Source organism: Temnothorax longispinosus, chromosome 3 (genome assembly GCF_030848805.1).
Source record: "Temnothorax longispinosus isolate EJ_2023e chromosome 3, Tlon_JGU_v1, whole genome shotgun sequence".
NCBI lineage: Eukaryota > Metazoa > Arthropoda > Insecta > Hymenoptera > Formicidae > Temnothorax > Temnothorax longispinosus.
In genome coordinates this window covers 4,307,126-4,325,082 of record NC_092360.1, presented here as the reverse complement: position 1 = coordinate 4,325,082, position 17,957 = coordinate 4,307,126, and the positions used below count along the sequence as shown (strand labels likewise).

General features: G+C 42.8%; 1 protein-coding gene across 1 annotated transcript in view; it reads right to left on the bottom strand.

The window, feature by feature from the left end:
* Nucleotides 1-3,807: 3,807 nt before the first annotated feature.
* The window catches only part of LOC139809749 (uncharacterized), a 32,057-nt gene continuing 17,907 nt past the window's right edge, over nucleotides 3,808-17,957 (bottom strand). Inside the window, exon 3 of the mRNA XM_071772898.1 lies at nucleotides 3,808-8,149. Coding sequence (XP_071628999.1) covers nucleotides 7,270-8,149 — 880 coding nt within the window. The 3' untranslated portion in view covers nucleotides 3,808-7,269. The remainder of the gene's footprint in view (nucleotides 8,150-17,957) is intronic.

The window sequence follows — 17,957 nt, the reverse complement described above, 5'->3', positions numbered from 1 at the left end:
TTTCTCTCGCGTTAAAATAAGATTCTGTACAGTTTGAAACGTGTTTCCTAAAATATGTAAATATGTATAATAATATACGATTGTTCACTTTTATATATAGAAACTTACGATCAGGAATTTTATTCAACACTCTTTTGAAAAACTTTTTCTTTCGTTCTCGATTCTTTATTCCCTCATTAATTTTAATTTTTGAAAAAGGCAACAAATAGTTTCAATAATATATTCGCGCGCAAAATTGTATTCCCAAATACATAAAATCTTTTTATTACTTTTGTAAACCGCTGTAAATAAAGTTTTAAGCTTAAAGTTAAGTTTCTCAGCCAAACGCTCGGTTCTTCTTCTTGCTTACTCTTGCAATTTAAATGACTCATCATCGAACGGTCGAAAAAACAAAATCACAAAGCGATACAGGAACTGAAGAAGGAACGGCACATTGACTCGGACAGGACGTCGCGCCGCGTACTTCTGTTCCGGCGATTCTCTTTTGTCGCCGCGTTTCAGGATGCAGAAACCCGGCAAAAGCTCGATTTGACCGTGGGGTTAACCACATCCTCTCGCGCCGGGGCCCTTCTTCCTTTCTTCTTCGGTTTCCATAGGGCCGCTACCTTCGGGAAGCGAGCCGCGTGGAACCTTTAACGGACACTTGCGAAAAAGAGGAGAATAATAAAACTGCGATTTCCTACCGCTTTCAGCTAATAAGCGCATCCGTTCGTCGCTGTAACCTGCAATTATACAAAGTGCGATTGCCGCTTCGAGGAGAGTCATCCTCATCCGTGACGTATATATCGGGGAAATATTGCTGTAATTTTGCACTTAGTGTCATCCGTCTAAGTACCTATACGGTTGTCTCAAGTTCGAGTAAAAAATGACTCGAGATAAAATGATACGATAATTCTCATTATTACGTACACTTTGCTCGGTGACAAATGACGACTCTGCCATTTAAGATCCTCTCGCTGGACGAGTTTATTACACGGTGCAAACCTGCAACGCAAAATCGCGATTACATCGAAATGTTTAAAGATCCTTGCGTGGCGAAGGTTAGCTACAGAAACCACTCTCGGTGGTTTGCTATTGCCTTCCGAGAGGAGAATGAGCGAATATAATTTTTCTAGCCCCTCTACTGGGGCTCGAACCCGGGACTTCGGCTCAATAGACCAGTGCGTTGTCTACTAGGCCACGCTCGTTTTTTATTTTAGCGATATACCGCGTGTCTACTATACCCACAATATAATGTAACCTTTAACTTTTACGTTAATCACTTAACTCTTTCCGTGATAAATCTGAAAGAGGAACATTTATCAAATTATAATTGGCTTTTGATTTAATTACGACTTAATTTATCACGAACTCTATTCACAATATAGCATAGCCCCCAATACAAAGTGAAAAGAATACGTATAGAGGGATAAGATAATTTTTGCGGCGCACACGTATAAATTTGCATTAATGAAAAAAGCAACAAGTACAGTTTATACTCGGTTAATTTATGGCCTCTTAAAGGAAAATAATTGCACACCCCGGCACACTCGTGATTGCGGCGACGAGCTACGTATAAGTAGCAGTAACATTAGTATATATCGCGGTGGATATCGTAACTTAACGACGCCGACGCGCGATTAAGAAAATTTCCATAAATCCCTCTAGCGCGGGTCTCACGTCTCGCGGGAAGAAAGGAGAAACACTGTCATGGCGTAAAAGAATGCGACATATATGGAACGTATACGTGCTCGAATATATGTATACAATAGTATTTGCGGTGCACGACAGGCACCGTCTCGTTCGACCGTGTCCGCCACTGGGGAAAATCGTTAGTGCCCCGGCAGCGGCGCGGCCGACCGCTAATGGGGCCCAAATTAATTTCACGTAATTGTGGGTACACGGTAGTGTGCGTCCCGTCCGTCCCGGCTACCCGTTTTACCCTAATAGGAATAAAATAAGCCCTTATGCAGGGAGGCGAGAGAGTGCGAGAGCGTGCGCGCGCGCACGTTCTCCACAACATAATTGCACCGGCCAACGGCGGAAATAAGCAAACGCGATTAAGCCCCGTGCATACTGTCACGCTCGCCAGGCTTCGCCTTCGACGACGACGTTATAAGGGTTTCGCCAAATTACACGTCGCTGAACCGCGCCGAAATTTCGACTTAATGGGACACGCGCGGAGAGGAGGGCCGTAACGTCGCGTACGTCATCGTAATGACGCCGCGCGTACGTTGAGTTCTCGTTCTTCCATGAAATTTATCTTCGGAATGTAATTCCGGAAATGAATACGCCAATATTCATATATTATAATGTATCTCTTTTTCTTTTGCAATTGGAAATTGATATTTCGTGCAGAATCACGATATTTTTGATATTAATATTTTAGATTCGAAAATTGCGTAGATATTCCGAGATTTGCGTGTAACTCAAGAATAATTCGTGATAAAATACTTTCAACAATATGTTCTTACATAAGCTCGGATGTATATTATCGATGTTGTAGTAAATATCTAAAGAGAGAGAGAGAGAGAGAGAGATCCATTGTTTATACATCTCACATTACTCTGGGCAATTAACTTTAATATTGCACTCACAATAGCTTGATAATTAAATTTAGAAGTTAAGTGCGTATACATCCTGAATTTCGTTTATCCTTTCTGATTATAAACTTTGCCGTATATTTATGTTCAGCGGAAATTGTAAAGCGAGGATAACGATGTAGCAAAACGATACACGAAACTCATCGAGGCCTAGCAGAGCTATACGTAATGCCGTAGAAAGTAAAGCTTTAATTGCTTCAAAGTTTCTACTTCGTAGCGCAAAATCATCATCATGTCATTAATAAAATTAGCCGTTATTAAGAAATATTTCGAGTAATGACTGTTTTGAGTTCCATTATCACTCAAAAGATCGGAAAAAGTGTGTGAAAAGTTACTGATTGCGAACTAATTAATCATGTTAATTGATGAGTCCAGATGTGAAAGAATGCAAAAGATAAACTTTGCAATAGGATAATAGTGTTTGATGTTTTATTCAAACAAACGACTTGAAATTATTTAATTATCATGCTTGGAGGAGTCCAGAAGAAAGAGATATATAGATTACCAAAATTACTTACCGCTCAAGAGCAGATTGAAATTATTCTGGAACGACGATTATGCGTTCAGCTCGGTTTTCAAGAATTTGTAACTTTCACTTGTTCGAATCTAAGCTTCTCGAATAAAATGCGAGTTGCGCAAAATAATTTGACGCAATTTTACTCTAACAGTCGCAAAATGAGTGCGCATTCACTTAATCGCGAACGTTACAATATGCATCATCGCGTGAAAATGTCTCGAGAACCGTGGGTCGTTTGTCTAAACGCCAATCTAGTCGACTTACATTATGGACGAAGTTGCAAATCGAACGTTAAACGAAAAGGCTCGGCGCTTTCGTGACAGCAATCTCGGCTCGGAACATCCCTTCGTCGGAACGTCGGAACGAAACACCATATATTTCTTCTCGCGTGAACCAATCCAATTGCCTTTTATTATTTTTTCATAAACACTCCAATCACGCGATAAACGCTTTGTATATACGCTATCATATAATTATAATTTAATTAGAGAAAATAAAAATTTGATATTAAAGGAAAGAAATTTTGAGACGCGATGTGGAATTTCCAAAAAATATAAAACTCCTAACTGATCTGCCCAAAACATTGTTAACATTGACAAAAATAAATACAAAAAAATATAGAATTTGTTTACAGTCACTCGATTTGAAATCACGGCGCGAGGGAACGCGATTCGGCGCGACGGCTCTGAAAGAAAAACGCAAAACACGTTAAATTCAGTATAATATATTTTCCATATAATATAATAATTCTCGCTATACAGACATTATTTTACAAAGCATGGTTTTCATATATTCTAAGTACTTCTTGCTGCGTTACTTAACTACTAAACGCGCCGTGCCGGTCGACGTCCGCCGGAGTATTCCCGGCGACTCATCAACTGCGTTTCCGCACGGGAGACCCTCTCGCACGTTGTACAGCCTAATTTTATACATTCATAATACTGGTATGTCCTTATCGAACGCGCCGCGTGTCGTGTCGTCGAAATATCGAAACACGTCGCGCTCTCGCCGGCGAAAGAGAAAAATCGCACGACGCTCGATCTCTCGAGAATGCGCCTCGCGTTCCGCTACGTATACTGAAATCTGAAAAATACTTTGAAATATCTCGTATCTCGTATCTTGGCTTAAGTCCTATGGACTCCGTCGGTCCTCGCGTATTTTCACTCCGTAACAGCCCGTGTCCGATCGCCCCATCTCTTCACATATTTACATGCTTTCGTAACTTCATCTACGCGCGGATGGTACATCCGGTATTTTATATTTACATGGCGCAGCTCATCTTTACATGAAGTTGAAAAGTCGCTCGTGTCGAACGAACCGACTCGCTGCTGCGAGAATCTCGTAGAAAAAAAAAAACGTTCGATCGGTATAAAACTAAAAGTTTCCCGTAAGGAATACTTGGCGTTTCCATTTTGATCTCTTAGAAACACCAGCCGATTTAATCTCTCGATCGTACCGACGCGACGTGAGAATTGTCATCTAATTAGGTAGTTTACTTCTCAGATATACCGAGTTTTCCATTTGTTAATGTGTAATCCGTTCGTGTCCAGTCTCATCGTAACTCCAGCAATTTTCAGCGTAAGATTCGGTATAATTCCGGCCTAAGGAGAATGGAAACGTTTCGCGCAATTGTTTCGCGAAGTAACGTGTAATCATTTGACGCAAACATTGCATCGTCATCGTCGTTTATCGTGTGAATCGCGTATCACCGTGTCGTTTAACGACAACAAGGACTTATACCAATGGCATGACGAGGATTTCTACCACACGTAATTCGTATCAAGAGACACGGTAGTGTCTCGCGCCAAGTACACGCGGGGCGAGACCGACCGTGACTCTTTTACTCTTTTACGCGACGCGACGATTTGCGAGTACTCGAGATGTTGAGATCTCGATAACGAGTGAACGGATCAAGTTCTAAGTAGGCTTGATCGATAGCTTGGGGTCGACTTGGAGGGGGGGGGGTATCTCTTATAATATTTTCCGCTACGTGCCCTACGAGTGGAGATATTGCGACGCAAAGTCCAAATGTGAAAATTTTATATTAAGTTTAACTTACAACGACCAATTCTCGTTACAATTAGCGCTCAAATTGTCGATTTTTTTCCTGGGAAAGAAGAAAATATGTCCGCCCCCGTTGTCGTTCACAAATTACCGGTCGCCGGTGTCGGTGCAATTTTCGGGACCGTCACCGTCTCTTAGATCTCGTCGATATTAATTAAGCTGACCAATTCGTTCTATCCGAGGAATAGCGGTGGGCAAAATGCCGGTTTCGCTTCGCAGACACGACAACACCAGTTATTTGAATAGTTGAGACCCCCTTTTCTTCGCGTTCGATGCCGCGCCCCCTCCTGCACGGTCCTTTTTTGTCGTTTCGTGGCGACCGCGTGTAATTTCGTGTCATTTTAGATTTCTTCCCCCGCGGCCAAGTTCCCTCTAATGTCATATTAATTGTACATTCGCGTTCGTCCGCGATTGGCCCATTTCCTGGCGCGATTGTAACTTGTAACCGTTCTCGACGCACGAAACCGTCCAATCGAGCCGGGTTCTCTAATCGGTATGGTTTTTTGTATCGTTGCTATGAACGGGTCGCGTTGGTCTGTACTGTGATGACATGAATGCATGTAATAAATTTTAGAAGTCAAATTTTACTGTGGTTATGAATATTGATTGGTTTCTTTGCAGATGAATGAGTCCTTTCAGTCTCGGCGTCAGAGGCGAAAATTTATAGAATTTTATTTAAAATTGTAAGATTAAAAGAATTGAATAGAAATTTTTGGCACACAGCGAAATAGTTATTTATTGATGGCGTGATAATATTCGCCTCTTACGTTATATTTTACAAGGAAACCATCGATCGATGTTTAAAAAACGTGCACGTAGTTATATCGCGGTGAAAATATAATTTAATTGTAAATATTAAAGAGACTTCGCAATAAAATTAATCAATATGTCCGAATGAAATAATTATCGCAGCGTAATTACCGATAATTATGATCAAAATAAAACTCGTGAAAGTAAATGATTGTTTTGTAAATTATAAAAATATTGGAAAACACAAATACCTTTCAAACGACGGACCAATCGCACGTATCCAAGAAGAGTGGAAAAGAGTGGAAAATGAAATAATGAATGGACAATGAATGAGTAATAATGAGTCCTCCGTATTTGTCCGGGGGATAATGTTTCGGTGAGGCACATAGGATTTTTACTTTCGTCCGCTCTCTACTCGCCGATCGTATCAACGTTGAATATATTGTTTCACCGTAACCCGCCATTCACTGAACGCTCAAATCACGAAGTTCGGTTAACCGCACGATATTTCCTGTTCGCTCTCATTATCTACAAAATCCCGGACGTCCCGTGCTATGTCACTTCCTGTTCTACCTCACGAAATCGGCCGCTGCCGCGCCGCCCGCGCCGTGCCGTTTCGTTCGCATCTCATTTCGCCGATTTCGCTTTAGACCTCGCGAATCCCGGATCTCTTCACTCTGATTTCTGCAGATTTTAAAATGACTGCGAAAACGCGAAATAATCTCTATGTAGTTTCTCCTCGATGCTTACGTATACCTCGATATATAGCTTTTTAAACAGTCTCGTTACCGGCTGCATTCGTTTCTTCGTTTGTATTTCGTGGTAGCTGCGTGGATCGATGTAAGTTGTTCAAGGATATATATAGTTTGTTCCTTCCAGGATTATATAAATATTATCGATCGATCTCCCAACAAATTCTCCATGCGGGAATCGATTTGTTTATTTATGAACTGTTAATGCAATAGCTGCTGAAATTTGAGCGACTTCGTTATCTCGTTTGGAATTGACTGATTAATGCTAGCTAAGTGAATTCGATTTTAATTATCCCTGTCAGCTTCTCGTAATGAGTTATCGCATCAATCAGTACTTTCAAGCTTGCCCGTACGTTTAGCTGCCCGATTCATACTAGAGCATTTTCAGAAGGATCACGTTCCCTTTGATAGTCTCGCTAATTTCTGATGTCAATTCTTCGTTCGCCGTTCATTCATTTATGCCGAAGTGATCGTCGTAAGGAAATCACTCCATTTCACATGGCATTTCGTTTCCTAATTATCCTGCAGGATAATATACTCCCTTGTCTTCCCTCTCGTACAAAACTGCCGATGTGCCACCGTCGGTACCAGGAATCTCCATGTCCTAGATGTCATGTATGCTCTCTTCGTCACTGTCAGCCCTCACACTCCGAGGACTGTCCTCCCTCTGCACGGGTGATCTATCCTGGCTCTGACTTCTGTCACGCTGTCGCGTTCGATTCATACTTTCCCGTCCGTCCACTATTTCCGGACTGTCTCTGTAATAATTGTTCAGGTTCGGTAAGTTCGAGCCGGTCGCGAGGGGTCCGAGAGGGTTGCTGGGACCCGCCTGGATCATCGAGGGATAAGACCTAACGTCCTTCCTCAGGGGCGACCTGTCCCTGGAGTCCGGGCTCTTGCTGCTCCTCTCCTGCTTCCTCGACCTTTCCATATTCTCCCTTCCCTCCATCAATTCCGGGCTGCCTCTGTAGTAGTTGTTCATGTTGGAGAGATTGGAGGTCGTCAAGGTGCCGAGAGGATTACTAGGACCCGCCTGCATCATCTGCAGCGGATACAGTCTCGCCGGTTTTCTGGTTGGCGACCTGTCCCTCGACTCTGGGCTCTTGCTCCTGTCCCTTTTCCTCGAGGACTCCCGACCGTCGGCCATCTCCGGGCTGTCCCTATAGTAGTTGCTGAGGGTCGACAGGCTGGAGCTCGCAGTCAAGGAGCCGAGGGGATTGCTCGGCCCCGCCAGGATCATGGGCGGATACAGGCGATAGGGAAGCGGTTTCTGTAGAGTCGCCGCCGCCGCCGATGATGGCTGATAGAAGAATCCGTTCGCGGGTAACGCGTGCGCGCTGGGATACTGCCAGTAACGTCCTGCGGCAGGATGCGCGGGGATCGTCGCGGTGCTGCCGCTGTACAGATGCTGGAAGGCGGCAACGGCGAAATTGTTTTCGGCCATGATCTCGAAACCCACGATCGTTTGTCGCTTCCATTTCGTTCTGAAAGTACAAAGAAAGCGAGCACGTGAGTAACAATGATTCCGCGCGGAAGTCCTTGCGATTTATTTGCACCAAAGTTTTCATTTCAAAACCGAATTATAAGGATTTCTTTAAAATAGAGGATCATTAACGCATATTAATGTGACGCATAATTTCTGTGTTAAATACACATTCGACAAAATTGATATTATTTTATAAAAATAGACCAATCATGTAATACGAAAATTATACGATAATAAATGAATACATATCTAGAATAATTTACGAACATTGATATTTTTTTAAATTACTCTGGTATATAAGTATGTGCCCGTATATGTAAGACGCGCGTTGGCACTAAAAAAGTATCATAAAATCCGCTGACTTGTTTAGTATTTTGATGAAGGCTATACGTCGGTAATGACCAGCGATAAAAAAAAGTGGCTCGACTATTCAAGATATTTACATCGGAGCGATCGTTATTCTTATAACGTAATATCGGCAAAATGGATCTAAGTTCGGCCTGCCAATGTCAAACGGGCCCGCGCGAGCCGCGATATCGCGATACGAGCTTGATAGCCGGAAACACGTGCGAGCATAGCGTAGTTCCACGGTAGTTTTCCAGATTCTAACGGCGAACGATAAGATCCATTCCAAGTATTTCAGCTGTTCGTTCGTTCCTTCGTTCGCAGCGCGGCGAAGTTTCGCCGGCATAAGGATCGACTGGTGGCTTTCGAGGCCACCGCCACCCGAAGCAATCACGGGCTTTCTGCAATTTCTCCCTGGGACCGGCCCCTTCCCTCCCTCGCAGTGCCCTCCCTCTTCGCCCTCCTCACGTATGTAAATCTCGATCTGGGACAATTACGCTAAAACGGGGTGGCGTGCCGCCAAGTGGTTACGTTGGCCACACTACCGGGAGCTTATTATACTAACAAATAGCCCGTGGAGTTTCAGTGCCTAATCATCGCGTATCATGGCACGCACACATATATACGCACGAATACGTGTGTACACACATATATATATACACGTTACAGATACATATACCTGAGCCGCACCTGCGAACGTAAAAGCGCCCTTAGACGCGCGCGAGACAGAGATATATCAACAGGCCGTGGTCTTGGGGGGGAGGTTGATACCGTGTAACGGGAACGAAATGAACGCTATGAAACACGAAGGGAGACACGAGGCAAAATTCCCTGCCCAAGGCCGTATTAACCGAACATTATTGCTCGGTAACACTGCAAATCATACTGCGAAAATGACGATACTTTCCACAGAATCAAGACGCGAATTACATTCGCGCGATCGGTTGTACAGTGAAAAAGATTACGCCCAACGGCATCTTCGAATAGCGTGCATGGAACGCGTACAGTTGCGGTTTGGATAATAAAAAAGGAGTGTAATATGTATGTCAGAAAACGGGATAGAAAGAAAATGATACATGGTGTCATCGTGTAAACATATAGAAAGAGAAATGTTTAATTATTCGAGCAATTACGAAGTTACTGATAAGGAATATTTCGTTAATTTATAAAGTCAACTTCTGAGAATATACAAGCGTCAATTTTTGTTGACGCTTAAGATTTATGAATAAGACGAAAGTGAAGAAGGAAAATGTGAGATCTGGGAGATATCAACATTTCATCGAACTTGTAACCTTCGTATAATAATCGAAAACGTTATGAACTTTTTTTCGTTTGATAAACACGATATGAGAACACGTGCTCACGCGATTAGGGGAACTCGCCCTTCATAAGAGAAATATATTAAAGTGCCGCGTCGAGCGGCTTAATATGAAATGAGGCGGATAAGACAGAGAAAAATGTACGTAAAGAGAAAACAACTGTGAAGGGCTATTATATTACATGAACCAACCTGCCATAACGTTCATGAATAATATCAAGAAAATTACAACCCTTCCGTGGCAGCGAGGCGTGAATTACATCCGACATTCTTGCTCGATAAATGCAAGTAGTTTTTGCCACCCCCGCTACCGTCGCCCTTCGAAAAAAAATATACCTATATATGTATATGTACATGCTGCCCTTGTCGTACTCCATGGCTCTCTCTTGTAACTAATTCAACTATAATTATGATATACAAGTATGTTATTGCGAGACTGTTAATCAATGCAAGATTCTTCGAATATTAGTGAATGGTATCCGCTGCATGATTATCTAAATACTTCAATTTGAATCGGAATGGAAAGCCGTCGATATAAACTTAATTTCCATCACAAATAGTTGGAGAGACAAAATGCACAATTTCGCGGAAAATTTGATTAAAATAATTAACAATTTTAGAAGTTATCGGTAATTATCCGTAGTTTTATTGGCCTCACTATCTAGTCAAATGTCGAAAATTTCGTCGACGAGCTACATTGCACCCTCGAGATTTCTGGGGGTTGTTTTTATTCATGATAATAAATCAGACCAACTTTGTCTCGATAAAAATTCGACGATTCGCACGAAATTCAGGTGATAATTAACGAGCACCACCGACGCGTACATTTGTTAAAGTTCTTTTTTTAGTTAAAATTGCGGCCGCAATAAAAAAAAGATCGTACCTTTGAAACTGCGAATGTTACAGGGTAATAGCCGCGAGGAGAGGAGGGTGGAGTGGGGTGCACTTGGTGGTCGGAGTAATTAATAATCAAGAGATCCGCGCCTGGCAAGGGACAAAGCGGCTTTAACGGATATGCAGCTCGCACGGAAAATTCGACAATTAATATATTTCGTGGGGTGCGAACCCTCCCCTTTCTCCCTCTCTTGTTCTCTCGCGATTCTGTGCTGATGTATAGTCGCGAATGTGGGCCACAATCTCGCTATCTCTCTCTTTCTCTCTCTCCCTTCCCCCTCTCCTCTCTCGATATGGCTCTGCTCGCCCTTTTGTGACGGGTTGCGATAGGGGAGGTTGCAGTAAAATCGTTCATGAATTTTAAACAGGCACCTCTGAATCGAGCCACGATCATTTCTCATTTTTCTGCCGGCACGTCGGAGGCGCAAGAAGGACGAGCGTGTCCGAACGCGAGAATCAGAGAGAAAGAGAGAAAGAGAGAGAGAGAGAAAGGGAGAAAGAGTGACGGTGACAAACAGCGCCGAGAACCGCTCGTGCGATTATATGATGAGTAATGTTTTTTAATTCCCCCACTTTCGGCTGGGGTTGGCCAGCGATTTTCGAGTGCAGCCACTCTAAAACACCCTTAATTGCCCGTTGGCTTTTTATAGTCGTCCGCTAGGAGCTAGGGGGCCGGAAGTAACCGGGGGACTCGAAGGGGGAGAGATGGGAAGAAAGAAGGAGAAGAGTCATTGATTTATCGCTTCTGAGGTGCTTGAGGGGCTGCTTGATCTCGCTCGACTGAAACGAGAAAAGAGGATGAGAAAAGGGTTGGATTGGCGAAGAAAGTGTAACGATCGCTTCCATCACGCTTCCAGCCTAATGATCGTGCAGTTCCTCAGATCGTGGCTACGTTGGAAAAAGTTCTCGTCCTTTCTTACGACGACAAACTCCTGAAAATCGATCGCATCGCTCCGATTGACGCCTTCCTCGTCGTCATTGTTGGGTGTCAAAGTAACGCGTTGCTTAGAAATCTTAGGGTGACTTATACGACATCCCTCGTGCGACCGGAAACGTTCAATGCGTCCGAGTTACGAGCGTCAATCGACTCGAAAATTACTGTCGCAGTGCTTGAGAAATTATTATCCTTCTCTTTTTTTTATTCAATCGTATTTTAATATTTACTATTTAATGATGACAAAAATCGTAACTGTAATATTAATAATATCATTTTTGTTCTTCAACTTTGTCTTCAGTGGCGAACGTTTTAGGAATTATAAATCCGAAATTTAATTATTTACTGACATTTTTCAAGCACGCAACGAGGTAAGTTCGACGATTAGCGAGTCGAAAAGCGATAAACGCGACTCGCCGAAGACGAATATCAAGAACGTCCAGCTGTAACAGCCAGAGGCGAAAAAATGGCACGTCGGTAAGAAGAACAGGGCGAAAACTAAGGGGAGAGTTAATGCATTTATAATGGTAGCTGGGTCTGTTCGCTACTTTTGCGGTTACATGCCCGTGCGACACTAATGTCCTGAAGCCGCTAGGGCGCTTTGTTGTAATAATGGTGACAGCGAGACCGAGAAAAAGAAAGAGAGGGAGAGAGATGGTGGAGAGAGAAAGGGTAACATATTTTCAAATTATTATTCGCCTCAATGATTACGAGACACATGTTTCACAACGTATAGCTTGTCCGAAATTGCATTGATATTCAGAGAAAGATAGAACGATTATTATTGACACATGGTACGATTACAACACAGTTACTAATGCGGTTTTCTGTAACGCTTTTTACTAATAAATTTTAAGATATGTATATGTATAATAAATTCTTTCATGTTTAACGTTTCGTGTTAAATTAAAATAAAACTAATGAAACTTAATTACGTTTAGAATTTCACTCTTTTAATTCTGGCATCTATTATATCTATTGTAAATTTTAAATTAAAAATTTATAGTTTAAATTTATAGTTTAAAGTTTAAATTTTATTATAAACATTAATCTTTTTATTGTTGTTTACAATACATTTGAAAAAGTATATGCTGTCATGCATCTTATAAAATATAAATTATAAAAATTAGGCCATCTAAAAAATTCATACTTAAATATAAAATTTGTTTCTACTGGTGTGTATCAAAATTAGAAACCTCCTCTTAAATAGTTTAATTATAATCTTCACAAATAAAATTAATTTTTTTTTAAAGATTAAGAATCTCGATAAATCTTAAATTCAATATTCAAATTTAGAGATTTATCAGTTATTGCCCAAATTCGCACTTTTTTCCTTCTTTATATCAAATTTTAAGTAAATAGATTTTATGGCATATAAGTATGATAAGAACGGTGGAACCATCGCAAATTACTTTTCCCACATTGCAGAATTACAAAAAGCATGTGACCTCATTTTGAACAAAAACTCGCGGCGATGTTAATTAAACCCGCCGATTAAGCGTCCCGCGGGGTAAAAAGAGTTAATCAGGTGATTATATCCAAGCTAAGAGGAGGGCCGACAAATGCGCATGCAAATACGTCGTTACCGGGTATGCCCGACTGTTATCGCGCGCCATCCGATTAGCCCCGTTTTTCTAGCTATTTCGTGAAATTCCGCGGCGACCCAAAGGAGCACGGAATCGCGCACGAAATCACGGAGCCTGCCGTGACGCAAGTCGCGATCGAAACGAGCGCATTTGACATAAGTACCCGCGAAATCAAGGCGACCCGTTATGAAGCGGTTTACCGGAGGCGTGGGAAGCCCGCGTTGTTCTTCCGGTGCGCCGCGGCAGAAGAGGTGGATCCCCCCTCCCCTCCCCCGAGAGAAGCGAATTCTCACGATCACGACGTATGTAACGCGCCGGCGATGTCGTCACATCGTGACGACGCAATGTCATAATGCCACCGTCGGGAAATATCGTCGTTGAAAAGTCATGTTCGGACGCGTTTCGAGCATCAGGAAGACGTTATTACCTTAACAATATTACATAAGAACGCTATTATTTTTATCTCTTTTTCTCTTCCAAGTATAATATTAAAATATTTTATCCAAGTCTTCTAAATAAGACTAAAAATTTTCCAGGCAAATAACATTCAATAGAATGTCAGAAAATATATTCGAAGAAATCGTCAAGAATCAAGCTCGAAACACATCCGAGACACGAGGTACTTCAAGATCATTAAGCACACGGTGCTTAATTCGATTGTTCGTGCATGAGTCGAAGAGAAATGCTATTTGTGTCGCGTCAGATTTATTGCTCGTATATCAGTATTAAACTCTAGCATAAATGTCACCGGGGTATAAAACGCGAAAATAATTCTCCTTTATTTTTAGTGGTTTTAATTCGCAGGGAATGTTATCACGCGCAGGGAATGTATTCCCCACGATCGTTCGTCATTCCTCTTTTCGCGCGCATTTCGACGCCGTTACAGACTCTATATATGCATTTGCATTTTTCCCAAATATGGATTATCGTTTCTCTAGTCAAGTGCGTAGCAAAATACCGCTGCGCGCGCAGCGTTTACGATGTAGTACTTGATGGCACGTATAACGAGCGCAAAACCGTGTGAAGGATTCAGCCTTCGCATCCCCCTTCGCCGTCGCGATCAAGTCCACGCGATGCAGTTTCTTCGGTTCGCGTAGTTTGCGCGCGTATACAAGTTGCGCGCTCTGGTCTCCCGAGGATTCTCTCAGTACCACGCGCGCGAGTCTCTCCGCGGGATAAGAGCTACGTCGCCAACCTAATTTCTTTCACACGTTCGAGGGGAGCATTAGCGCGGTTGCGCTCGTGCTTCGTGCTCGAAACTCGTGCCCGGCAAATAAATCACAGTTAAGCTACAGCAGTCACATCGCACACGATAGAGCGTAATTTTAAGCTCGAATGAGTTTTCTCTCTCTCGAGCCACTCTGTTTGGCTTTAATGGAGTCACGTTTGCTTATTATACCGTAAAAAAATATCGAGCGACGAATATCTCATTACTCGAAAGCAATGCCACGTTCTACATATAAACGTATTAAATGCAAACTTTCGTTAAATTATTCTACGTTCTTTTTTTTTCTTCTGTATAATTCTTTCTGTGCTTCATATCTTTTTCCATAGCGTGAAATGTGTATCTGCTAATTGTAAGAGCGCACATTGAGTTACGCGATAGCGCGAAAAACGCGTGCGACATATAGGTGCGTGGTTGTGGTTTTATAAAAAAAAAGAAACAAAATTTGAGCTACCGTATAATACTTTAGAATTACGAGTCACGTCCTGAGGGCAGGATCCTCTCTCTCGCAGGACGTGCAAAAGATAAAACAGCATATGTGGAGGCCGTAAGCGCATATGCGTGAGTGCAACAAGGCAGACGGCGACATAATGCAAATACCACCAACTAAAATTGCACCTTTTCCTTTAAAGTTCTTTGTAATACTCCATCTTCGAAACAACACCAAAAATCTTTCAGAAATTGTATCTTAAACTTTAATATCTTATTTTAATAAATATGCCAAACAGAAAAAATATTGCACCTTTTTTGGCATGTTTTTTTTACGAAATTATGTTTTGTTATTTACAAAATTACGTTTTTTTTTATTTGCGAAATTACAATTTTTCAAAAGAAATACAGTTAGCTTTTCTACAACGACAGTTAGATATGTCTCTAATCATATCGGCAAATAATAAATATTTATTAAGACACAGTTATAATACATGACCAGAAGAAATCAACGTGTATTAAAGTAACGGATTAAAGTCGCTAATCACGCAAGGTGACAGTGATACTCGCCGTTAATTTTCCGTAGATACACAAGACGCAATCTCCGAACGTATAAAATCTCCGGCGTGAATTACGAAGTGGCATAGACGCGCGCGGGTCCCATGACATTTCATTAAAATGCACTTTGCGAGCTGAGCTTGGCGCACTGATATTAAAGATCGAGAGGCGCACGCTTCGTCAACGTTAACACATACGTACTGCACGCTACTTGCGTGGCTCGCTTATGGCCGGGCACGTAATTAGTCGATAAGTAGAGACGATTTGCCGCGAGTAACGTAACGAGTCCTAATGACTTCTAAACAACTAAATGACCGAGCGGGTTCGGTGTATGCGCGGCGCGCCGTACGCAGCGTGCCGCGGAAAAGCGAGGAGCGTATCGCTTATCGCTCTGGAAAAGCGCTTTACTGGCGGACCGCAATCTCCGCGTCGTTTAGTTTCTCAGCGTCGATTTCACGGAAAGTTTCGTGCGGAAAGGCATTGCGGTCGATCGTGACTGCCATTACATGTATGTATGTACGTAATGTGTATGTGTGCGCGCGCGCGTATGTCGTTGCAATCGTTCAGATGACTCATTGTTGAGCGTAATTTACGTGCGTGCGTGTTGGTTGATCACTCGATGAATGAGACGTCTGTTAAGGGAACTGGAAGTAACGTAACGTTTTCGAATTATTCATCGTGCCGTGCGTAGTCCTCGAATAAGAATTCTTCAAGGAGATCGGTTCTTGATTTGATAAATCTTGCATCGTAAAGACCTATCTAATATTTATGAGAAAAAACGAAAAGAAAAACATCGCGCGTGAATCGAGCAGTTGTTCGGATAATTTCATCGTTGAGCGTAATTAACGTACAATTGATGGCGATTAAATAGATGTCTATAAGGAATTTAATAGGAAAAAAACACGGGGAAGAACGGTTGTTAGATAAATCCATGTGTTTTCGAGGAAATTACCGTAATTTGTTAATCATGATGACTGCGCATTATCCGTTGTTAATAGAACGCATTTATTTATCTTCTGTCATAATTTATTTTTCCACAAAATTTAACCAGAATACTCAAATATTCGTGCAAAGTCAATTCAAAGTGTCAAAACGAGGTAAACGTTCTCCAAGAAGTTGCAGTAACTTGGTAGCATTTTGCATGATTGATAGAAATTTGTCAAAAATAAATTCTCACGTAAATAAATGAAGTCTTGCTTCAAAGTCTTTCAAGTTCACATGAAGGTCCATTTAAGGTCCATCGATCTGGACACACAAAGCAGCGTCTGTCGGCGTGTTCTCGCGCGGGATTGATTCAAGATGCGGTTTTTAGGTATTACAGCGTGGTCGCGCAGCTTTTGTTGAATCTTCGCGGCAAAGTTCTGGTTTTCGGCGAGCGTTTAGCCCGGGACGGGAGAAAAAGGGAGCAGAGTCCGCGTCGCTGTGGCGCCCGAGGTGTGGCCGGCGCCTCCGCGAAGAAGCGCCGAGTCACACCGCATCGGGGCGTGCACCGAGCAACAAAACTTTAAGCGGGCACTTAAGAAGCCGCCCGTCAGTCAGGAGCGTCACTAATTTTCCCGGCTTTTTGCCGCGGCGGCCTTCACCTTCTCCGCGCGCGGCCCCTCGCGCGACGATACGTGCCGCGGCCGCGGCGCGCACACGTGCCTCCCCCCCGCGCGACTTCGGTCGGTTTCCTCATTTTCGTCCTATTAATTAAGCGCGGCTGAGTGTCAACATGGCGAAAATTAATTAGCGTACGCCGCCACGCCGTGGCTACGTCGAAGAACGGCGAGAAAGGAGAGAGCGGGAGAGGGAGGAACTCTTCACGGCTCCAAGTATTGCGCGAGACATGTACAAAGATTAAAGCGCACGTCATGCTGATCTGTAATTTATGCCGCGCGCGATATACGGGACTTCGCACTTTGACGGTATATTTGATGAAACGTGTAGCAATTAATACAGGTTCCAAGGGGGTACACTAGGTCTGATTCCGTTGACACGGGGGTACTTATTACATCGCGGGTGTATCTTCCAACAATAAATCTACGTCGATCGGAAATTTATCGTGAAAATTCTTTCCAAGCTGCAACAATTCATTCTGAAGCAAGAAAATCGTGCGAAAAGCGCTTCTGTTTATCTTGCCAGACTATTTTGTACAAGTATTCAAAATTCGATCGATCATCAGCAGCTCGCTCGTGCCGGAAACGTTCACGTTTTCAATTCGACACGCATGAACTAACAGACAAAAGCCGAGTTTATTTCTCGAATCGGCATGACGGCATGCAGGCGAAACGCAAACGAGATATAACGCGATATAACAGTAATTCACGCGCGCTACGCAAGTTCTGTATCAAAAGCGATCCTTAATCACCGTTGTCCATTACGCCGATCCGGCGTAATGAGCGAGCAAACTGCCGACTGTAGAAATAAATAGCCGTAACGATTACGCCGTGTACAATTGCGATGTGCCGCGTGGAGCGCCGCGCCGCTCCGCGCCGACGTGATATGGGAAACGAGCAGCAGCGTCTTTGAAAATCG